At 38.7% G+C, this 20,137-nt stretch overlaps 1 protein-coding gene across 1 annotated transcript in view; it reads left to right on the top strand.

Annotated features, from left to right (window-relative positions):
- Positions 1–5,275: 5,275 nt before the first annotated feature.
- INPP4B (inositol polyphosphate-4-phosphatase type II B) overlaps positions 5,276–20,137 on the top strand; it is a gene marked incomplete at both ends in the record, with an annotated part of 286,967 nt that continues 272,105 nt past the window's right edge. The window contains 2 exons of the mRNA XM_082482899.1: positions 5,276–5,387; positions 8,152–8,210. Of these exons, the coding sequence (XP_082339025.1) occupies positions 5,276–5,387; positions 8,152–8,210 (171 nt within the window). The remainder of the gene's footprint in view (positions 5,388–8,151; positions 8,211–20,137) is intronic.

The following is a 20,137-nucleotide window of genomic DNA, read 5'->3' as shown; positions in this document are numbered from 1 at the left end:
CCTAATCAGCTGATCGCCTGTTAATTATTTTCAAGGTAAAACTTAAATACAGTTTAGATTTTCAAATTTTTCATTCAGGTATACCGATATATCTGCATATTTGAAACTTCTGTCATATTATTTTTTTGCCGACTCTTTGAACTCTTGTTTCATCAATCCAAGACAGAAAAGTTAGTGTTTTGTGCAGGGATCAGTAATAGAATGGAGAATTTTAATTGGGGGCGAGGTGGGGGGGGTATAATGTGTCTTATTTATGTTTTATCCTGTAATAATTACTGTATGGGTGAAATAAAGAGGCAATATGTGGAATTACCAATAACTCTTTGCTTAAAAAGAATATAATTCTTGAAGACAAAATTGTGGACTAATTTTGCAGCTTTCCTTTTGAAGGCTGTTTTCTGAGCTGTGTGTGTTCCAAAGATTAAAGAAGTTCTTAATACAAAATGATGTGGACTAAAAACATTGTACCTTTTCAAAGGAAGAGAAGGGAAATTTGGCAGGGTCTCTGAGGACTTGCAGACATGAGTTCTAGTGTGTTTCTTTTGAAATTGCTAAACTAGTGAAATTGGGTAGCCAATTTTATTGACTTTGTTTTAGAGGTTTAGGATATTGCACCATTAGAAAGCTTGTGTTTTAACACTTTACTAAAATATCTAGAAATAAACACAGTATTAATGAAAGCTGCAAGGTATTATGTGCTAATTTCTTTAATGTTGAACTGCACTTGAGATTCATAAGAAAACTTGGAACCTAAAAGAGAGTGCTGGATGTGTTGTTTCAAGGTAGTATATGCAGCCATGAAGGTGGTTACTCTTTTGTATTGGCACTAGTGATCTCCTGCACTTACTGCTTTGAACAGCTACATCTTGGTGGTTATTCGAAACTAATAAAATACATCTTAGTAGCTGTCCTGAGGGGTGCAGGAGTTGGAGATCAGTTGCAAATTGTTTCAATGTGTAGCTTTTTTTCACGCTAGTCTTAATGTGCTGAACTCAATTTTGTGCAGGTCTTGCATGATGAAACTTCCTTGTAATTTAAGATTGCTTGAACGCGCTACTAGTTTTGATTGACTTCTAACATTTATGCATTATGGTAAGAGGTGTGTTCACATCTCCAACTGATCAAAAATGTACATTCCTCTCATTGTGATAATCAAAAATGTGTAACTATATGGTTGGTGCTTAACAGTTACAATTTTTCTCAGCTCATTTTCTGTGTCACGTGAGTCAAATAGTTCTGATTGTTCCATGTCCATAGAAAGTGATCATGAAAACTCTTAATTGTGAATGCAGGGGGACAGGGAGCATCCAACAGACGGCATAAATTTTGTGGTCCGTGAGCTGTCAAAACTGTCATCTGTTCTAAAATTATTGCTTCCAAGGACGCAGACTCCTCCACCTCTTTCTCTCCCAGCCACTCACAAAGTAATTGACTGGTCTGGTTGCCTTATAAATTATGGTTGTGGTGATTGTGTGGGGAAAAATGTTGAGAGGGACTTTGGATTCAGTATGCCTCTCTCTAACCACGAGTATTAAATAATGCCTGTCTCTTGAACCACCAGTATTAAATAATCGGAGATAATATCTTTCCTATCTGAGTTCATGCTAGGGAAGAGATTAGCTGGGAGAAACATTTAAAGGCACTGTATGACTAAGTAGTTTCCCTGACTGACAGCTTTATTTCGAAATGGAGCCAGAAGGGAAGTGGATTATTGAGCTAAAAAGTCTTTCTGCTCATTCAAGGAGACCCAGTGCTGCAGCTAAAGATAGACACCTCTATCAGGGTGTTTTTGCCTTTAATTTTATTGTTGTGTCAGCACTGGCTGTGATCGCCTTTGGATGGTCATCGAGTTTCTATGTTAAATCCAAGTTTGAATCTCATGATCTCTTGCACATTTTAGGTCTGAATAATATTCAGAAGTTGTCAGATTAGTTTAGCTTCTCTGGCAAACTTCCAGGGAACCTTGATTGTTATCACTGTGAAACTCTGCTGGCCCAGCTGCCTTGTGTTTCAAGACTGGTACTGGCTTCTGTGTACTGAAGCATGCTGTCTCAAGGGTTTTAACTGCTGTCTGCCACTCTTACTGTCCCACGTGATTTACATGTTATGGCTCATATGCAGAGCAAGTGATGCACAGATGCGATAAAAGAAATTTCTAGACTGTTACCGCTTTACTGATGGATGAGTGCAAGAGATATACCATCTCCCTTGGGGGGAAAAAATAACAAAATCAATATGCACATGTCCTTCTGGAATTTCTTTATTCCCTTTAATTTTCAGAAGCCCAAAATGTTCTGTTTACCTGGTTCTGTTTTTTCTGTTGCTGGAAAGCAAAAGCTTTCTTTAATAGCAATTTACAACTTGTCTCATCCCTTGAGTTTTGCAGCTCTATGTAGAGTACAAATATCCATGCATTACAGTAATTACTGCATTTAAGCATAATTAGAGTTCAGCCAGTAAGCTTCATTGCTTTGATAGCATAGGTTTTATTCAGTTATTGATGGTTTTCAATGAGTCTTCCATCTGGGACCAGACTGATAGGGTCTGACTTCCTCCACGCTACTCAAAAAGATTGAAGCAATCTAAAGTTATGTAGCTGAAGATACTATTTAGGGTAGATTTATAAGGGATTTATAAAATGGACTGGAACTGATTAGTTCACAAGCCAGTAACTAAGTAGGTTGTGGTTGAGTTTCTACAACTGTGTTCTCTAAAACAAGAAGGCTACCTGTGAGCTATATGAAAAGTGCACGAGATATCTACCTGAGAGGGGACCAGCTGGTAACAAACAGCACACAGCTGGAGATCACAAAAATTGGACCACCTGATAACAAACCAGTACACCAGTTGAAGCTCACAAAAATTGTTTACGTTCCCAAGCTTATGTTTTGTTTTTTAAAAAACAAACAAATAGGTCTATTGCAAACACCGTGTGCTCTTGTTAAAAATGCAGTCTGTGGCTGTAAAACAAAACTAACAATTAATTCTACTTAGCATACAGAGGCTAGTAGGAATATACACATTGCCAGTGCCAAGGTCCCTGTATGCCCCAGTACGCCTTTTGCAAGGGTCATCGTGGCTGGGTTTCATGTATCGTGTGGCCAAGCCAGCATCTTCCTCTGCTTCCCGTGATGGATTCGGTCTTCAATGCCGAATGTGCCTGTAGTATTAGATTACAGTGTATGATAAATATCCTTTCTGTAAGTGCTATATGACTCATCTTTCCACAGTTGTAGTCTATCAATTTAGGCAGCCAGCTGCATCTCCATGGAGCCTCTGTTGGAGTCAGTAGCTCATTTTGGGCACGGCAGCGTCCTCGTATGTTGTAAATTGCAGGTCAGATTCTGTGGTGACTATAAGGTTATGAGGTTATAATTTCAGCAAGATTATGAAATGGAGCCAAATGCATGAAGATGGATTTAAAAAAAAAAAAAAGTACGGCTGCTGATGCTAAAGGGAGAACAAGAAAGAAGGTGTATGCGTGGGAATGAATGGAAAAGTTGAAGCTGCAACCTTCTACTGCTTAGATATGTGTTGGGACTGCTTGCATGTGTTCTCTTTCTTGTTTGTAAGGGTATGCGATAATGAGAGGGAAACTTAAAAGAACTTTTAGCTTTATGGCAGTTCTCCACAGAATTCTAGAACCTTCCTAGGAGGAAAAAATTACTTGGAGATTTGTCTTCTGAAGGTCATATTTATGACTTGGCTATATTTCATATGTACAAAGTAATAGTTAAACTTCGTCTGCTTTCACTGTTGTAGTGCTGTAGAAATTGGCTGTGGTTTGGTGATTGGAAATTAAAGGACACAGCAGCAGTTGTTGATTGAGGGATAAACTTGTTGAGCAAAGAAAGTGAATATAAAGGGAAAGGTAGGAATGAAAAGGCCCGCAGCAAGATACAATGCAGATCGTCTAACTTGTCCTTCAGCTCAATAGTTGAAAGGAACTTGATCAGGAATTGTTGAGAGTTGTAGTTCTCCATGAGATAAAGATGTGAGTGCTGTCCTCTAAGGAACAAAGGCTTCTAATTTAGAGACAGAAACTGCCTTCTGAGGCCTGCATGCTGAGGATTGGGTAGTTTGGTGTGGTTGGTTTGTTTGGTTTTGTTTGTTTGTTTGTTTGTTTGTTTTTTAAGAGTATAGGAGTATTAAAAGCTATCTGACAAACTTCTGTAATGTGGTTGTATAAGGGTGATAGCAAGAATTCTCTTTTGAGAAAGGCCTTCTTTACAAAAGGGTTGGATATTAAGAACATACAATATTTTGGGGATTAAAAGGAAGATCTATTTAGAACTACTTTTCTGGCCTTATTTTCTCATCCTTGCAGCAGTGTGAAAAGGTGCTGTTAACTGCAATTTGGACAAAAATACTTGTTTCTAAACTTCTACCAGTGAAAACTACACCTACTGAAACCTAATATTAAAATAATTTCCCATAAACAGGAGGGGCTCGGAGAGAGACAAAGATCTCACTCAGTTCAGTAGATGTTCTAATAAATGAAAACTGATTTGGGTGTGGTTTTTTTTTTTTTGGTGGTGTGGTTTTGTTTGTTTGTTTGTTTTCTGGTTGGTTTGTTTGGTTTTGTTTTTTTATTTTTGAGGGACAACTCACTTTCTGAAAACACAGAAGACAATGTTCCAGAAGAACTGAAAACTGTTCGAATATACCATGAACAAAAGGGAAACACTCAATGTCCTAATCGGTGTCAGTATAGCAAAACATAAATATATTGAGTATATGGTGAACTTTTATAGTTAACACTTCATATTTTATTAGAGTTATTGTTCCTGTAAAGGTGATGGAAGTACAAGGCGATCTTCCCCCCCTCCCACTGCCCCATGAATGCATATTTGAGCTTTCTAGTTATTTATATGCCTATAGCCAAAATATATTTTTAGCAGTATTGATAAACTGTGGAAATACTGCATTAAATTACAGCTTCTGCATGAGGTTATAGAAACACTTGAAAGCAAAACTAAATTTTTCTTTCTTAAAAGTGTGCGGGGAGATGATATCACCTATGTAACCTTGGGTTTTTTCCCCTATTAGTTACACTGCTCCCATACTATGAAAGCAAGTACAGCATTTGGAGGGCACAACAGAGTGGAAATCGCAATAAACAGCAGCATCTCTTGTTTTCTTTTTTTTGTTTTTAATATTTCAGTTGGCCTTCATATCTGCTGCCTAGATTTTGCTCAGCTTCAACAAACTAACTAGCATCATCATTGTCCTCCTCCATCTCTTACTCATCTTCATCCTCTTCCCTGGCAACTCCATGAGATTCAATGCCAAGGATCTGGCTATGCTGGCCAAGCGACCATCAGGTTGTTTTGACAAGGAAGGAAAACTGAAGATTTGCAGAGTGGTCGGGGATAAAAAATTAATAGGTAAAAATGACTTGCACTGAAAACTACCCGTGGTTGATGCGCATGTTTTCTGTAGTTGATGGCTTACATTTTCACTAATCATGTACACCTCAGAGTTTTCAGTTTTCTTCATTACTGATGCTTGAGTGGTGCTAAATACCTTTCTAAACAAAGAAGTTTAAAGCCAGTTCTTTAGTTTGCTCGAGTTTTCAAATTTCCTTTGTCGTGTACTGGAGAAACAGTACTCAGTCCTTAACATGATTATTATTATTTCCTGTAAAGGAAGATTGTTTTGTTTTTACTACTAGTGATTGCTAGTCTCCAGTTCCTGGTTGCCATGTTCTAAAGTTTAGATATCCAGTTCCTCAGGATCCACCCCTCCCACCCCTAAAACCTGTGTTCTTTTATTACTGTAGATTTTCCATGGCTCACTTCCCACCTCCTTTGCAGGTTTCTTCAGGCTTTTATGATCATATTTTAAATGTCTTTCAATTTCCAGTAAGCTTGAATAAATGTCTGTTCCCTTGGTAGCTGTTAGGAAATAGCTCCTGTTTAGCTGTAAAATCAGTCCTAATACAATAATTTTGGCAATGGCAAATATTTTATTTTCACTTGTCCCAGTTGATCTCCATTGTGATTATATTTACTTTTATTTTATTAGGGGAAAAAAAAAAACACAAACACCCTAAACCAGTACAGGCTTAATTATGATAAGGGGCTGAGAAAATTTTGTGTCATGTTTTCATAATATTTTATATATTTTCTAATGACAAATAGCCAGAGTTTCCTGTGGAGGATGCGGCAAACTTCCTGGAAAAAGTACCAGTGAGCATCCAGTTCTGACTGCTTTGGGGTTTCTCAACAGGATTCTCTCCCTGTGTTCTCATCAAGGGCAGCATACCAAGCCCTGTCCAGTGAATATCTGATGTTTATAAGGATGTTTTGAATTTTTCTTCACTTAAGAATATGTTGAGTGCTAATATTGCTGCTAAAAAACCTTAGGTTGACCAGAGACAGACCAAACATCCATCTAGCCCAGTATCGTAGGCTATCTGTGCCATGGTCAGTAGTGGTAGATTATAGGAAAGTGTTTAAGGAACTATGCGTGTGTGGGATGTTCCCATTGCCCTGTAAATCCTTCTTGCTCCCAGCAATCAGATTATGACCCCTTGAGAGAAGGGTCATTTCTCTCTAGGCATTTTGGTCACTGTATATACTATCCACTGATAGACTTGTCATCATTAGTCTGACTAATCTTTGGACTTGCTTGTTTTTCACACAAGGTAGTGACTTTCCTGATCCTTTATAAAAATATATTTTATTAGAAAAAGCTGCAATGTGAATGTGATAGGATTCTGATGCCCGTAGGGTTCTGGAGGATGGAATTTAGTCTTAGTAGAGTCCTGTACTTGTACTGTAAAACAACATACTTGAATCTGATAACTGTGTTTAGATTTTCAGTTGGTGAACGTACATCAATTTATTTTACATTTTCTGTGTTGTTCTTCACGTTAGTAGGTCTGGAAAGATCCAGGAACTTCAATTCCTTTTCTAAAAATACCCCAGGTTATAACTGAAAACAGTTATCGTAAGTCCCAGTGCCTGTGAATGTAAACCTTCTACTTTCTTGTGGGGGAAAAGCAATTCTGATTTTTCATATTTCAAACATCTTAATTTCAATTATCAAGAGGAAAAGAGAGTTTTATTTATTTATTTACTGTAACAAAACATCCCCCTGGTCAATATTATGTTTCTAGTGGTGGCCAGCTTTGAGGGAAGTACAAGAGTTTCGCAGAGGCAACTATGGAATAACATGACCTTAGGGTATAGCTGTTCTTCCAGCTCCCGAGCAATTTGGGGTTGGCTGCTGTCTGGAGACACGGGGTTTCATGTGCCCTCTCAAGTGAAAAAGAATACATCTTGTGTGTAAAAAAAAAAAAAAAAAAAAAAAAAAAAAAAAAAAAAAAAAATGTTCCTTCCTCTGTTAAGAAGTGATGTAGGGTTTGTCTAAAGAGATCAGTTTTTTTCTGCGAGGTCTATATCTGTTTATGCCTATAATAGGTATATGTATCTATCTGTTCCTACAAATATACATAAGTGCTTTTTTAAAAAGAAAAATGAAAAATGATGCCATTTTAAAAATGGCTAGTTTAGGAAGAATAACTTTTTAAAGTTTTTTTGACTTGCTCACCGACCCGAAAGTTCTGAGATGTTCCCTGTTCTTAAAAGTTTGATTATGTGCCTGCATGTGTGTATGAACACAAATATGTTGTTATTCCTATTAGTTAAGTACTTTTAAAAAGTGTAATAAAATAGTAATAGCAAAGTGGCTGTAAATATTTAAGTTTCGTTTGCTCATTTTTTATTTTCTGAGAGTTGTAAATTCAGATTAGCATGTTCTAATCTAAGTGGAATAGTAAATGTGTTTGTGTCTTAACAAGGATTGTATTTCATATCTTGAAATGGTAGAAGCAAAAGCCATTCCATGCTAAAGTGGCTGTTTCTGCTCCCATGTGAGGAAAAGGGAGAAAGGCAGAGAAAACACTGTTGAGTATATGCTGCAGTCACCAATTCTCTCAGCTGCAGAGTAGAAGAAACCTTCCGGGAAGTTGTTTGGCATTTAACAGCATGTTGTACATAGGCAGTTGCTGAATGAAGCTGGCTTTTTTTGGTTGTTAATGATTTTCTTTTCTGACCTTTATAACTAATGCATCTTCTTTAAGAAGCATTTAATGTGCGAAGACAAAAGGTTGTTTTTATTAATCTCTTACTTCTTTGCATACAGAACCGAGGGAGAGATGGTGCCGACTGAAAGGAAATCTGCTTTTTCTAATGAAAAATAAGGTAATTCATTTTCCTACTGATTTTCTTGATGTGTTAGTCTAATCTGTAAGAACTTGAGTAATCCTTTTTCATGATAACTATTGGCATTGTGCTTTTAGGGGGGGAAAAAAACAAATCACTATTATTAGAATAGTGGAGATGAAAAAAATCCATTGTTTGCCTTCTATAACACTAGGTATTCTTCATGATATCAACATCCTTTAGCTGAATCATAAATAGTCTATGGCCAGGTTCTGCTCATGACATTCACGGGTCTAAATCCATAATTATTCCACCAAATCCACTGGAATAAAGAAAGCAAAATCTCACAGCTAAATATGAGGTATTGTGGTAATGTTCAAGGTGCGATTTCAGACCCCTACCACAGTTTTTTTAGTGTGGTTTTGTAACTAAATTTTTTATAAAGAGTGGTGTTATTTTCTCTTCCTTTGTTGTAAGGAGTGATTGTGTGCCTAAAATTAAGGGCCTATTAAGATAAGGTCTGCCCCAACACGCAATGGAAGTCTTGCAGGAGCAGTTGGGTGCCCTCATTTGACATTGGCTTTGTTAGGAGTTGAGGCCACTCATCCTCTGGAAGGAACAAGGACTAAGTGTGGAATCGCTCTTTTTCTTATCCTTTCTGTCTGATATTATGAACACTGCTTCTGTGGTTGCCTGAAAATAGCACTGGCTTGTAAAGAATTAGGGAGTAGTATGGAGCTTGAGACTCTTACCTGTTAACAGTAAGTATTTTATCATTGGCTCTTAGGATATTTTTATACTGTATGAACCAGCAGTTGGATGGAAATGATAGTACTGCTTGACAGATTGTATATTCTGTTTGAAAGATTTTTCAACGTGATATAGTGGCTTATTTTAGTATAGTGATGAATGTGCACATATGGTATACTTTTAAAGCAATATTTGCTTTCAAAGCACTGTTCAGGAGCATGTGATAGACTTCTGTATGTATGCAAACAAAATGAGACAGTAAGATGTAAAGGTTTCTTTGGCTTGAGTTTCATATGGCTGCATTCTCCTGGGTGGTAAAAGGAACAAGTTTTATGTAGGGAAAGCAAGCTCACAGCCACCCCTTTGTCACACCCTCATACATTATCGTTCTTGCAGAAACCATTTTTAGTAAAAGACTTTAAGTTTCAAACTACTCTTTTCTACTCCATGTTCCTCCAAGCATCCTGTTTTCATGGGTGTCTCTGGCATTTAGTAGAACAGTTTCAGGAAATATTGTGATCAATTTTGCAGCTGTGAAGAGAGGAGTGGGAGAGTTTTGCTGAAATCAAATGTAGCTATTGGTTTGGCTCTGGAAATTTAGATAATTAATGTTGCTATACTAGACAGTTTAGTGTGGATTGATACTCAGGTTCATATGGGGTGTGGTGGTTTTTTTATGTTTGTTTTTTTTTTAATGAGTAGATGAGATGCAGATGGATGGAATGAGGCAATCTCACTTGGACCAGCAAATCGACCAACCTGCTAGGACCACTCAGGCTGTTCAAACGCGGGGCTGTATTTTGAGAATCACGGAGTTTTCAGAGTTGGAAGGGACCTCTAGAGATCATCTAGTCCAACTCCCCTACTAGAGCAGGATTGCCCAGAGCACATTACTCAGGACTGCATCCAGGCGGGTCTTGAAAATCTCCAGGGAAGGGGACTCCACAGCCTCCCTGGGCAGCCTGTGCCAGTGCTCTGTCACCCTCACCGTAAAGAAGTTTTTCCGTGTATTTGAAATGTTATCTGTGTATTGAGAAATTTGGAGGATGAGACACAAATTAATGGCTTGCTTCTGAAATTATTTAGGTTTGCAGTAAGTAAATGGGAATTCCCTTTGAAATCCTGTGGTTTGACTGAACCAGTTAAATAAGTGAGTGACCTTTATTTCTATGTCTAGGTCTGTGCTAGAAAACTGCATTTCCATTCTGGTTTCCTTGTTTAAAGAAGTCTTCAAAATTTGCAGAAGTTATGGAAGGAACCAGAAGATTCGACAAAGTTTAGCTTATCAAAAAGACTTGTGACTTGGTTAATGTCGAAGTGCTTTCAAAACCTGATTTTTATCAGGTGCTTTCTTTAATTAGGGAGGTCACACTAACAGAAAAACTTGGAAATTGAAGTCGGACAAATCCAAATGATCACAGGATGATTGGCCACTGAAATCCAAGTGTGTTGAGATATAGTGGGTGCTCGGTCTTAAAATGTCACAGCTTACTAGGCTCAGTACAGAGACCATTGAGTGATTAAAGGGCAGTGTCTTATAATAGATCAAACTAGATGATGTAGCACTTCCTAGTCAGTTTATATCCTAGGAATTTGTGAAATGGTCATTTTCAGAGGCTTCATCTGTTGGGTACTGTGAAGGATAGCTGCTTTGACAAAGACATCTCTCTCTTGAATCTCAAATCCCTGTTTCAAAGGTTGCAATTTATAGGCATACTAAGTAAAACCAAAGCAATTTGCATGTTGTGAGGACAGAAGTGAGTGTACCCTGTATTTCTTTTTTCTTTTTTTTTTTTTTTTTTCCCCTTCCTTACCTCATTCTAGAAATGAACAGGCATCCAATTTGAAGCAGATTCTTGACATAGGAAATCACAGTTTGGATTTTGGGAGTGAAGTTTGCCAGCGTAATAACCAAAAATAGTCTTATCATAAAAGTTATTAAGCATCTTAATAAGCATAGTTGACAATTTTCTGCTTTTTAATATCCTACTGAAACCTTTGCTAATTCAAGTAATGTAGTGTGTGAAAGATGTGCCCAGAACAGCACTGATGAAGCCATGTTCCTATTTTTGTTGCTGAAAACTGACTGGGCTTATGGCTTGGCACAGATGAAAAGTAACTTTGCTGTTTTAGAAGCTCATCTGAATGCTGAACAGTTAACACCAGAAGTCATTGTCGTGAAATGAAGACTGATTTGCTGCTATTCATTAATTTCTGTCAGAGGCACGTGCAAGTCTGCATATACAAATGCTTAAAGCTTAATGACAGACTCTCATTCTAGTTCAAATGTACATAAATTATACTACTTGTATAAGAAGAATTTTCTCTATGAAATTGGAAAGGATGCTTCCCGACTTATCTGTGCTGTAAATCATAAGTAGCGTGGCAGTATGTTTTCAGTATAGGGAAAAAATGAGGTTTATTCCTCTGCGTTATCATATTTGGATGCAGTGGAATAACCTGTTAGGCATCTTAAGGACATTGATTTTCCTTGATAAAGCAGTGGAGTTAGTTATTTTGGACTTTAAGTGGGCTAAGTAGACCTGCTTGGAGGCCTGAGGCACAATCCAGCATCTGCTAGTGTTAGTGAAGCTTTTTTTCCTTTGTAGACTGCAGTGTGGTGTGGGTAGTTGGGTGGGTTTGGGTTGTTTTTTTGGGGGGGAGGGGTTGGTTTTTTTGTTTGGTTGGTTTTGGCTTTTTTCTTTCCAAGATTAGTTCCCTACCATATTGTATTGATTGTAGGTGGCAAAGTTATGGTAGCGAGGGGTCTGCAGGAGTGGCCTCTGTGAGAAAAGGTTGGGAGCTCTGCAAGAGACCCGCCACAGGACACAGCTTTGCCCATCAGCAAAGCAAGTGATGCCTCTGGGAAAATGTATTTAAGAAAGGGTAAAATGCTGCAGCCATGAGGGAGTGTGAGAAACAGCCCTGCAAACACCAAGGTCGGAGAAGGGGAGGAAGGATCTGCTCCAGGTGCAGGAGCAGATATTCCCCTGCAGCCCTGAATGATCTGCAGCCCACGGCCAGCCCATGCCAGAGCAGATTCTCTTGGAAGAAACTGTAGCCTACACTGGAGCAGGTCTGAAATGACTGCAGCCCATGGGAGGGACCCCACTCTGGAGCAGGGGAAGAGCTTGAGGAGGAAGGAGTGGCAGAGAGCAAGTGTTATGGACTGACCACAACCCTGTTCCTCATCCCCTCTGTGCCACTTGTTGGGTAGGGAGGAGGAGATAGCAGAGTTGATAATGAGGAGTGAAGTTGAGCCTTAGGGGGGAAAAAGGAGGGTGGGAGGAAGCTGCTTTAGTTCTTGTCTTTTGTTTTTCACCATCCAGGTCTATTTTAATTGGCAATAAACTAAATTAATTTTCTGTGGGTCTGGTCTGTTGTGCCTGTAATGGTAATTGGTAAGTGATCTCTCCATCTTCGTCTCAACCCACAAAATTTTAAATTTTATTTTCTCTACCAGTCCTGTTTAGAAGGGGGGGAGTGAGAGAGCAGCTGGGTGGGCGGCTGACAGCCTGCCGAGGTCAACCCACCACAGATGCAATCCCCTGTGGGAACTGCATGTTGCTGCTGCCTTCCTGCGTGAAGTCCTAAGACCTTGAATTTACATGTGTAAGCTTTGCATTTGCATCCTATGAAACACAGTCAGTATGTGATGCTTTTAAAGGCAGTAGTCTTGAAACTGTGCTCCCTAAAGCTGTGGTTTGCATTGTGCCTTAGCTGGGGAACTGAGTGCGTGACAGGGCTTCAGAGAAAAGTTTGACATTGTGCTGATCTTGGAGCAATTCTTATGGATCCTAGTCTGGAATACTTAAAAATGGTGTTATTAGATAGCATTTTCAAAACAGATAAGATTTGGAACTAGAAAGCAATGTGTGCCTCACCTAAAGCATATAGGTCATTTACTTAGATTCCACCCAATTCCAGCCTGGGGGGTACTTTCTTCCAGAACTCACGTGAGTGGGAAATGGGGAGGAAGATTGCTGGGCAACAGTTGCTAATGCATACAGTAAGTATTACATAATTATGTGCCTTTTTTCATTGGCATAGGAGGGGACTTTTGATTAGAAGTTTCAGATCTCTTTGGGGATTGCGGCATTGTCTATTGATTTTGGTTTTAATTACAGATCACAATTTATAGCAATGGTTTTCTCTTGTATTTTTTTCTTTTAAAGAACCGTGCATATTTGTATATCAAATGTCACAATGTGTCATTTCCTTGTTTTCTGTTCATAGGTCCTTCAGAATAATTTTCTGGGTTTTATTCCAAGAAAGAAGTAAACAGATTAACCTGTCTTAATCTCTTTTAATCCTCATGCCAATTCAAGACTGGTTCCCCCCTCCCATCCCCCCTGGTTAAAAAAACCTAAAGTGTTGTTTGCTACATATATGTGTGAGTTTGGAGTAATTGCTACTGAAGTAAAGAACGAACCTACCTAACCCATCTGTGGTTCATTTTCCCATATACTAATATTCCCAAATGGTAATGCTGGTACTTAGCCAGTTTTGTAAATTACTCTGCAATCTACACATAAAAACATACACTAAAAAGTACAATTATATTTTTTTTACCTCAGTAATAGCTCCAGAGGGCCTATTATGTTCTGTTGAGTAAACGTTTTGACATTCCTACTTATTTTTGAATATGTATTTAGGAATTTTATTAAAAAAATGGATTTTTAATCAATAGTCTGTAGTGGATTCTCAGGGAGAGTCATTAGTGTCTATTTCTTAGTTTGTGGTTTAACGATCCTGTGGAGGTACCCATTCCAATCTATTAGGTCAGTTTGTCCATGTGCTGGCTCAGTGAACTCATGCTGCTTTTGTGTGTGAAATGTTGCCTTTTAAGACTTTTATGTTGTATTGATTTTTAAAAATTACCATGTAGAAGGAAAGAAGTTTAGTTATATGGATGACCTTATTTAAAGTAAAAGCTGTTATGAGTGCTGAAAGTATCTTAAATTAGCAGCCATATTTCACACATAAAATGATAAACCTGTCTTTTTTTTTTTTTTTTCTCTAATCTAAACGATGTCGTGGTAGCAAACTTGTATGGCATGTTCGTACTGTAGTGAATCTATATGCTTGTTTCCTAACCCCCTAAACCCAAGGGATTTATGTTGAAGAAATGACAGACTTAACTACACAGGTGGAAACTGGAGTGCTATAATACACCTAATGCTAGATAGAATTAAGGAAAAGGAGGTGAATATTTTCAGACTTCTCTTGTAATGAATTACCTTTCCTTAAACCAAACGCATTGTTGGGCTTAAGATTTTGTAGACAAGATTAATAAGCGAATCTAAATGGTTGTGCTGTCAATAATCGCGAGCTCTCTTGCAATGTTTGTGAAAACTGAACATAAATTATGTTGTTACAGCATTTATCACAAGTGTAATGTATTATTAACAGTTGGCAGAAAAGCCTCAAAGTAAGATTTCAGATTGACTCATAAATCAATAACCAGAGAACCATGTGCAAGGTAGAAATAATAGAATAATGACATACTTCTGAGGTTCTGATGTGAACTACATTGTAATGCATCTGTGAAAATGGTATTCAGGTTTTCGCGGCATAGTTGTAAGTTCTGCCATAAAAACGTGAGAACGTATCAATGAATCTTCTCTGCTGTCAGGCAGGCAAACACATTGTATTTTCAGCATTTCAGCATAGCTGTATAGCTTTAATATTTTCCTTCCCAATTTGATAGCTTTTAAATATTCTTACAGACTGAGATTGCTTTATTTATATTGAAGCTGTGGAGCCTTTTACGGTCTGTTCGACTGTGGGCTTTTTTCTGTGTGTGTGTGGCTTAGCATTCTGTAAGTCATTGATCTCTCCAGGGCATCTTGAAATAAAAGTGTCTCTTCTGGCTAAGGATGTACTTTTTATAAACCATTTTTCAGCAGTGATTTCAATTTTCTAGAGCATGCTCTGTATCAGTTTAAGTGTTAAGGTCCAAGCAGCCAGAATAAATGTTGCCACACTGTGTAGCGTGCTTTGGGATTGAATGTCACTGCTGATGTAGGTTTTTTTTGCTAAATACTACACGTATGATATTGGTTATGACCATATTTTGCAATGTCTGTAAGCTGAGAAGCAGGTAAGTGAATGTATGTCTATAATATAATATCCCTTCACTAAGTTTCAATGAAATATGTTGTTGCTGTGTTGGTAATATTTTGATTTACAGTAGGAAGTGTGCTAAAGAGAGAAGGAAGCAGAAAATGACCAAACTGTAGCATTGGCAGATCTGAAAGCCATATCACCCCTTATGTGGCTCAGAAGTCTTTGTGTGTTTTTGAGCATTCTCAGCCCCAAGTTTGCATGTACTTCTGCCTGCACTTAACTGCGATGGGAGTTGACCTCTTACTGTTGGAATAACGTTTCTGTATGCCTATAACAATACACACATGTGCATACAAATAAATTAAATATCAGGCAGTGTTCAGTAAGAACTCAAATGAATTTGGTTGTGTTGAGAGAAGCGATGTTGCCATGTGGGCTTTTTAACCTGCTTTAGTAAGATATTGTGTCCTGTTACTTGTAGTCATTCATTCAAGTCAGTGAGATATCTTGTCTGTATTTAAAATACCTTACTTACACTGGACCTATTTTTAAATAACCATACTTATTGTTTGCATGCTTTAATTTAAATAGTAGATTCTTTTTTTGAAGATTTCTTGATGTTTTTAACCATATTGGATTGGAAGAATGCTATGCAGAGAACTCTGTGCTAGTTAGATGCTGTGAACTCTAGCCTTAAAACCCCACTAAGCATGATGTACAGAATGCCAATGTAGTGTTAGAAAGGAGGAAGCTGCTGTCTTCACACTGCTCATGAAGAGATATGAGGAGCATGTTTTTTCTGGAATAGTTGGGGCATAACAATAAGTAGACAAGCATAACCTGTGATTTCCTTAGTAGCTGTTCCTCTGAAGCAATTGTAGTGCTGATCCAGACCCATATATTTTAGTCCTGCAAACCCAGTGACACCAGAATGCCATGTCTCCTTGGTGGGTAGCACACACACAGCTTTTGTTACTGAGAGTCTGCACAGTACTACTAAGGTATACGTGCTGACTGTTGTTGCAGTCTACTTTCCAACAGTAATTGGAAATGCAGTTTATAACTATCAAGTAATGAGAATAATTGTTAGATCCTATTTTTACTATGAACTGAAAAACTTTATATCTTTCTTTTTCCAGCTTAACAGGATCCTGGCAAGCCCTACTACCTTTTTGCCATCTTTGATTCCCTCATTTATCTTGCTGCTTCTCCTTCCTGCCTCCAGATGTCACTTACTTGCTCTCCAGATAGTGAAGCCCTCCCTTCCCTTCTGCTGCTGTCGGAGACAGCCCTTTCTTAAAACCTGTGCTTGCTTTGATAATTCCATTCTGTCTTCTGGTTTTCTTCTGTGTCTACTTTCATTTCTTGCTTTACTTGTTCTATAATATCTTCCTTTACCTTAGCTTTTTCATAGCATAAGCATGCTTTAATCCTTCCTTTTTTGTGCCTACCTGTCCTTGACCTGCCTGCTTCCCCAGCTGTGCCCATTACTCTCTTTGGTATCTGAAGTCTATTACTACTTTGTTTACAGTGTCATTCATTACATTTCCATCCCAGTATCCTCCCTGGTCCTGTTGCTATCCCTTGCACTCTACAGAACAGTCTTTAACTAATCTCCTTTGAATAACTTCTTCCAAACGAGAGCTAAGAAACATGTCCCTCGTTCATGCAACTGTGTGCCACTTCCAAAGGTAGCTCACCCTCTGACTGTGACTCCATTTTTCTCCTGGTCGTTCTCAGCTTCTTCCTTTGACTTTGTTCTTTTGGAGGATTCATGATGTGCTGTACCTAGAGTTGAAGCATACATGAGAAAAACGTAACTTAAAACTGCATATTTTTGAGTACCAAATTGCATCTAGATCTGCCTCAATACCTGTTTTTCCAAAGAACACTATCATCTTGCCTTTCAGAGACCTCTTCCTGTGCATTTAGCCATTAATTCAATTTCAGTGGGAATCAAACATCTGCCTAATCTTTCGTGTCAAGTTCCCATTGCTTTTGATGGCTGAAGCAAGTATCACTTCTCTTCCTGCTACTCGTACCATTTTTAGCATTGCTTTCAAGAGGAATGTGTCTCTAAGTACTCGTGTTCTGCCTGCGTCTGTTTTGTAGATACTTTTGAAGATAGACCACACTTTATTCCTTTCTATCACCTAAAACTCTGGAATAGGATAATCTTATTTTGTATTTTCACTTACTGAAATATCTTTCTTCTGATCTTGGGAAAGATGAGATTTGGTTATATCCATTAGAGCTCTTGCAAAAATAATTTTCCTAGGCTTTTTTTCACTGTTACGCTTTCCTTTGCGTCTGACTGTTGCATTCCTCCTTTTGTAAGCTCTTTGTTTTCACTGTGAAGATTCTTCCCAGTCTCCAGTACCCTACCTGTTCTTCGTTTAAAGTTCTGATGCTGAGCTGTGTTCAGCACACCGTGCCTGCTTTCATAGATCTATGAAACCAACAAGGAAGTGCTAAAGCAACACACTTAGCAAAAAGTGTAACCTCATTATCTGCCTTTAAGTTCTGCCTTTACAAATCTTCTTCGCTATGATGCTTACAAGAAGTTCACAATGATAATGCCACTTTTTTTAATGTTCATGGGCTCTCCCATAGGCTGAGGTGGGTTTACGTGTCTGTGGTGTATAAACTCTCTGGCTTTCTTGTGGTTTAACATCTTTGTTCTATATCTATACAACTGACAATATCATAGGGTCCGGTGGTCCTTGATCTGCGTTTCTAAATGCTCTGTGATATATATAAACATTTCATCTGAGCAAATCACTGAATTGGTAAGTGTTACCTGATGGAATGAGCTAGATTGCATTTTTTTTTTTATAGTTTTTGGTGTTCTCCACTATTCCTGCAGCAATTGGTATGTTATAATCGCATAATATATGGAATTGTGTATGTTGCAATTACATAATTAGCAGTAATCAAGCATCAGTCTTGTTTAGAATAGATAATTGGGTAGATAACTGTAATTAACAAGGGTTATAGAGCATCCCTGTGCGGCTGTCTTCACTGGCTCTTGCTGTATTTGGTGTTGCAGTGAACTCCGTGGTGGTTCTCAAAGAGTGTGGGTCTGGCAGATGTTTTTGTTGGGCAGCTTCACTCATGGCTGCAGAGAGTCCTGGGGCTGAGTAGGCCTTCACTATTTGAGGTAAGTTTGCAGGATCAGGATTCTGTTAGCTTCCATAGCTATTTTGGGAGACTTGGATGAGAATTTTTGTGATGCAAGTTACAGTTTTTAGAGAGGACTCCTACAGCTGTCTGGTTTTGGTGAGAGAACATCTGATAGCTATATTGGAAACAAGAAAGGCTTTGAAACTCTGTGTACAAGTACCGAACGGACAACGTGTAGCAGTCTCTGAGTAAACTGCAACTAAAAATTCTTGGCAGTTAACTCATTGAATGTTAGCTCTTAACACGTGAAAGAAACCTAGGGGTGGAGGAAGACTAATAATATTAGTGGATTAACATGCTACACAGAGACAACTCCTGCTGTGGTCTGTGAACCTGTGCTGAAGGGAATCACGGAAATGTTCTGGTTTGTGTTTTGAAGTTGGTCTTGACTTTAGCTGGAAGAGCTGCTTGGCCTGTGAAACGTTTCCACTTCACAACCCATTCCAGTGAAGAGCCCCTTGGGAAGAGAAGACTGTATCAAACCAAGCACAGAACTGGAACTTTCGATTATGTTAATTGGAATTGGGATATTACTCCTAAGAGAAAATATTGTGAAAGAAAGTTTAAAGGCTGATCTTTGAAATCGTATACCTAAATTTCTAAATTTAGCACTGAGTGACTAGTAGTCAAAGGAAACATCCACCTTTTAGTTCAAAAACATAACAAACAAAAAAACCCACCCCCAAAACAATGGATTGCATCAATTTACTTTTGTACAAGGCAGTAAACCAGTTTGTCAGGGTACTGCTGCTAAGTGATTCCTTCACTGAAAGGGGCCTGTGCCTCATATGAGGTATTACTCATGCTTCGTTATCCTGGTGGATAGATAATGTAGCCTGGCTGCTGGTTTGTGCGTGCTGGGCTTTTCTACTGAATCAGTTTGTCTCATTTTAGAATATAACCTCTGTTTAAGTTGCTTTATATTTTGTTTATAATGGAAGTTGTCAGTAGATGGCAGCAGCAATCTCTTCAGATAATAGTTTTTAGGTTACCAGCCAAATGAACATCTTATGCTAATGTTAACTAATCCTAAGAAAAAAACCACTCCACTGAAGTAATTCACTGACAGCAAAACTTGCTTTTGTTTTTGGCCTAAAGCAGAATTTTGAAGCCAGGGGCTGCTGATTAACCTCGGTTTAGGCTTTTATGAGCAGGATGATGAGAGAAGAAGGGAAACCAGAGGAGTATATGTACAGCTAGAGTCATCTTGCAGCTGCAAGGTGATTGATGCCAGCCAGCCCAGGGAACCGTGGGTAGAGCACCTTGTGCCATCAAAGACAATCTTCTGTCTAGTCTGTGCTTGCCCCACATACTCATCTGTGAAGGCTGTATTTAGCAGAAGGGAGGAGAGGAGATGTGCATATATATACACATATCAGGGTGCTGCTCTTTAAATTGCATCCCAGGTGATCCCAAATAGCTTTTTTTTTTTTTTTTCCTAGTGCTTGCTACTGCAGTGGATCTCAAGTTTGAGAGCAGCCTGATCTATGCTGTACTCTGCCCCGTTAGGAAGTGAAGCATAAAGGGTTGCTTTGTTCTGCCCACATCTTTTCTTCTCTGCCCTTCTGAGCGTGGTTGACTTAAGAGGATGTGCTATGGCTGCTGAAGAATGCTTCAGGGAGGGACTGTTTTCCTCCTTTCAAGCGCCAAACTGTATAAGCCAGCTGCCATGACTTGGTTGCGGTAGGGGTGACTTTAGTGTGTCATCTTGTTATCAGCATGGGGATGAGCATGGTGAAGGCAAGGCCCTGGTCACACTGGGACCAGAAGGTGTTTAGGATTGTGGTGGGAAGGGTGGGGAAAGAGGAGGTCAGTGAAAGGTAGCCATGCTTCCACAGGCTCCTGGCTGTGCCAAGAAGAAAAACACTGGGTTTTATACCTCTCTCTCATTCTGAAATTTAATGAGATCTTCTTTTTTCCTAAATAAGTTGGGTGACTCTAATTTATAAGAAAGGCTGTGGTGT

The sequence above is a fragment of the Vanellus vanellus genome (assembly GCF_965231255.1).
Source record: "Vanellus vanellus genome assembly, chromosome: 4".
In the NCBI taxonomy this organism is placed as follows: domain Eukaryota; kingdom Metazoa; phylum Chordata; class Aves; order Charadriiformes; family Charadriidae; genus Vanellus; species Vanellus vanellus.
The sequence above is the reverse complement of the archived record's forward strand: the minus strand, read 5'-3'. Positions and strand labels throughout refer to the sequence as shown.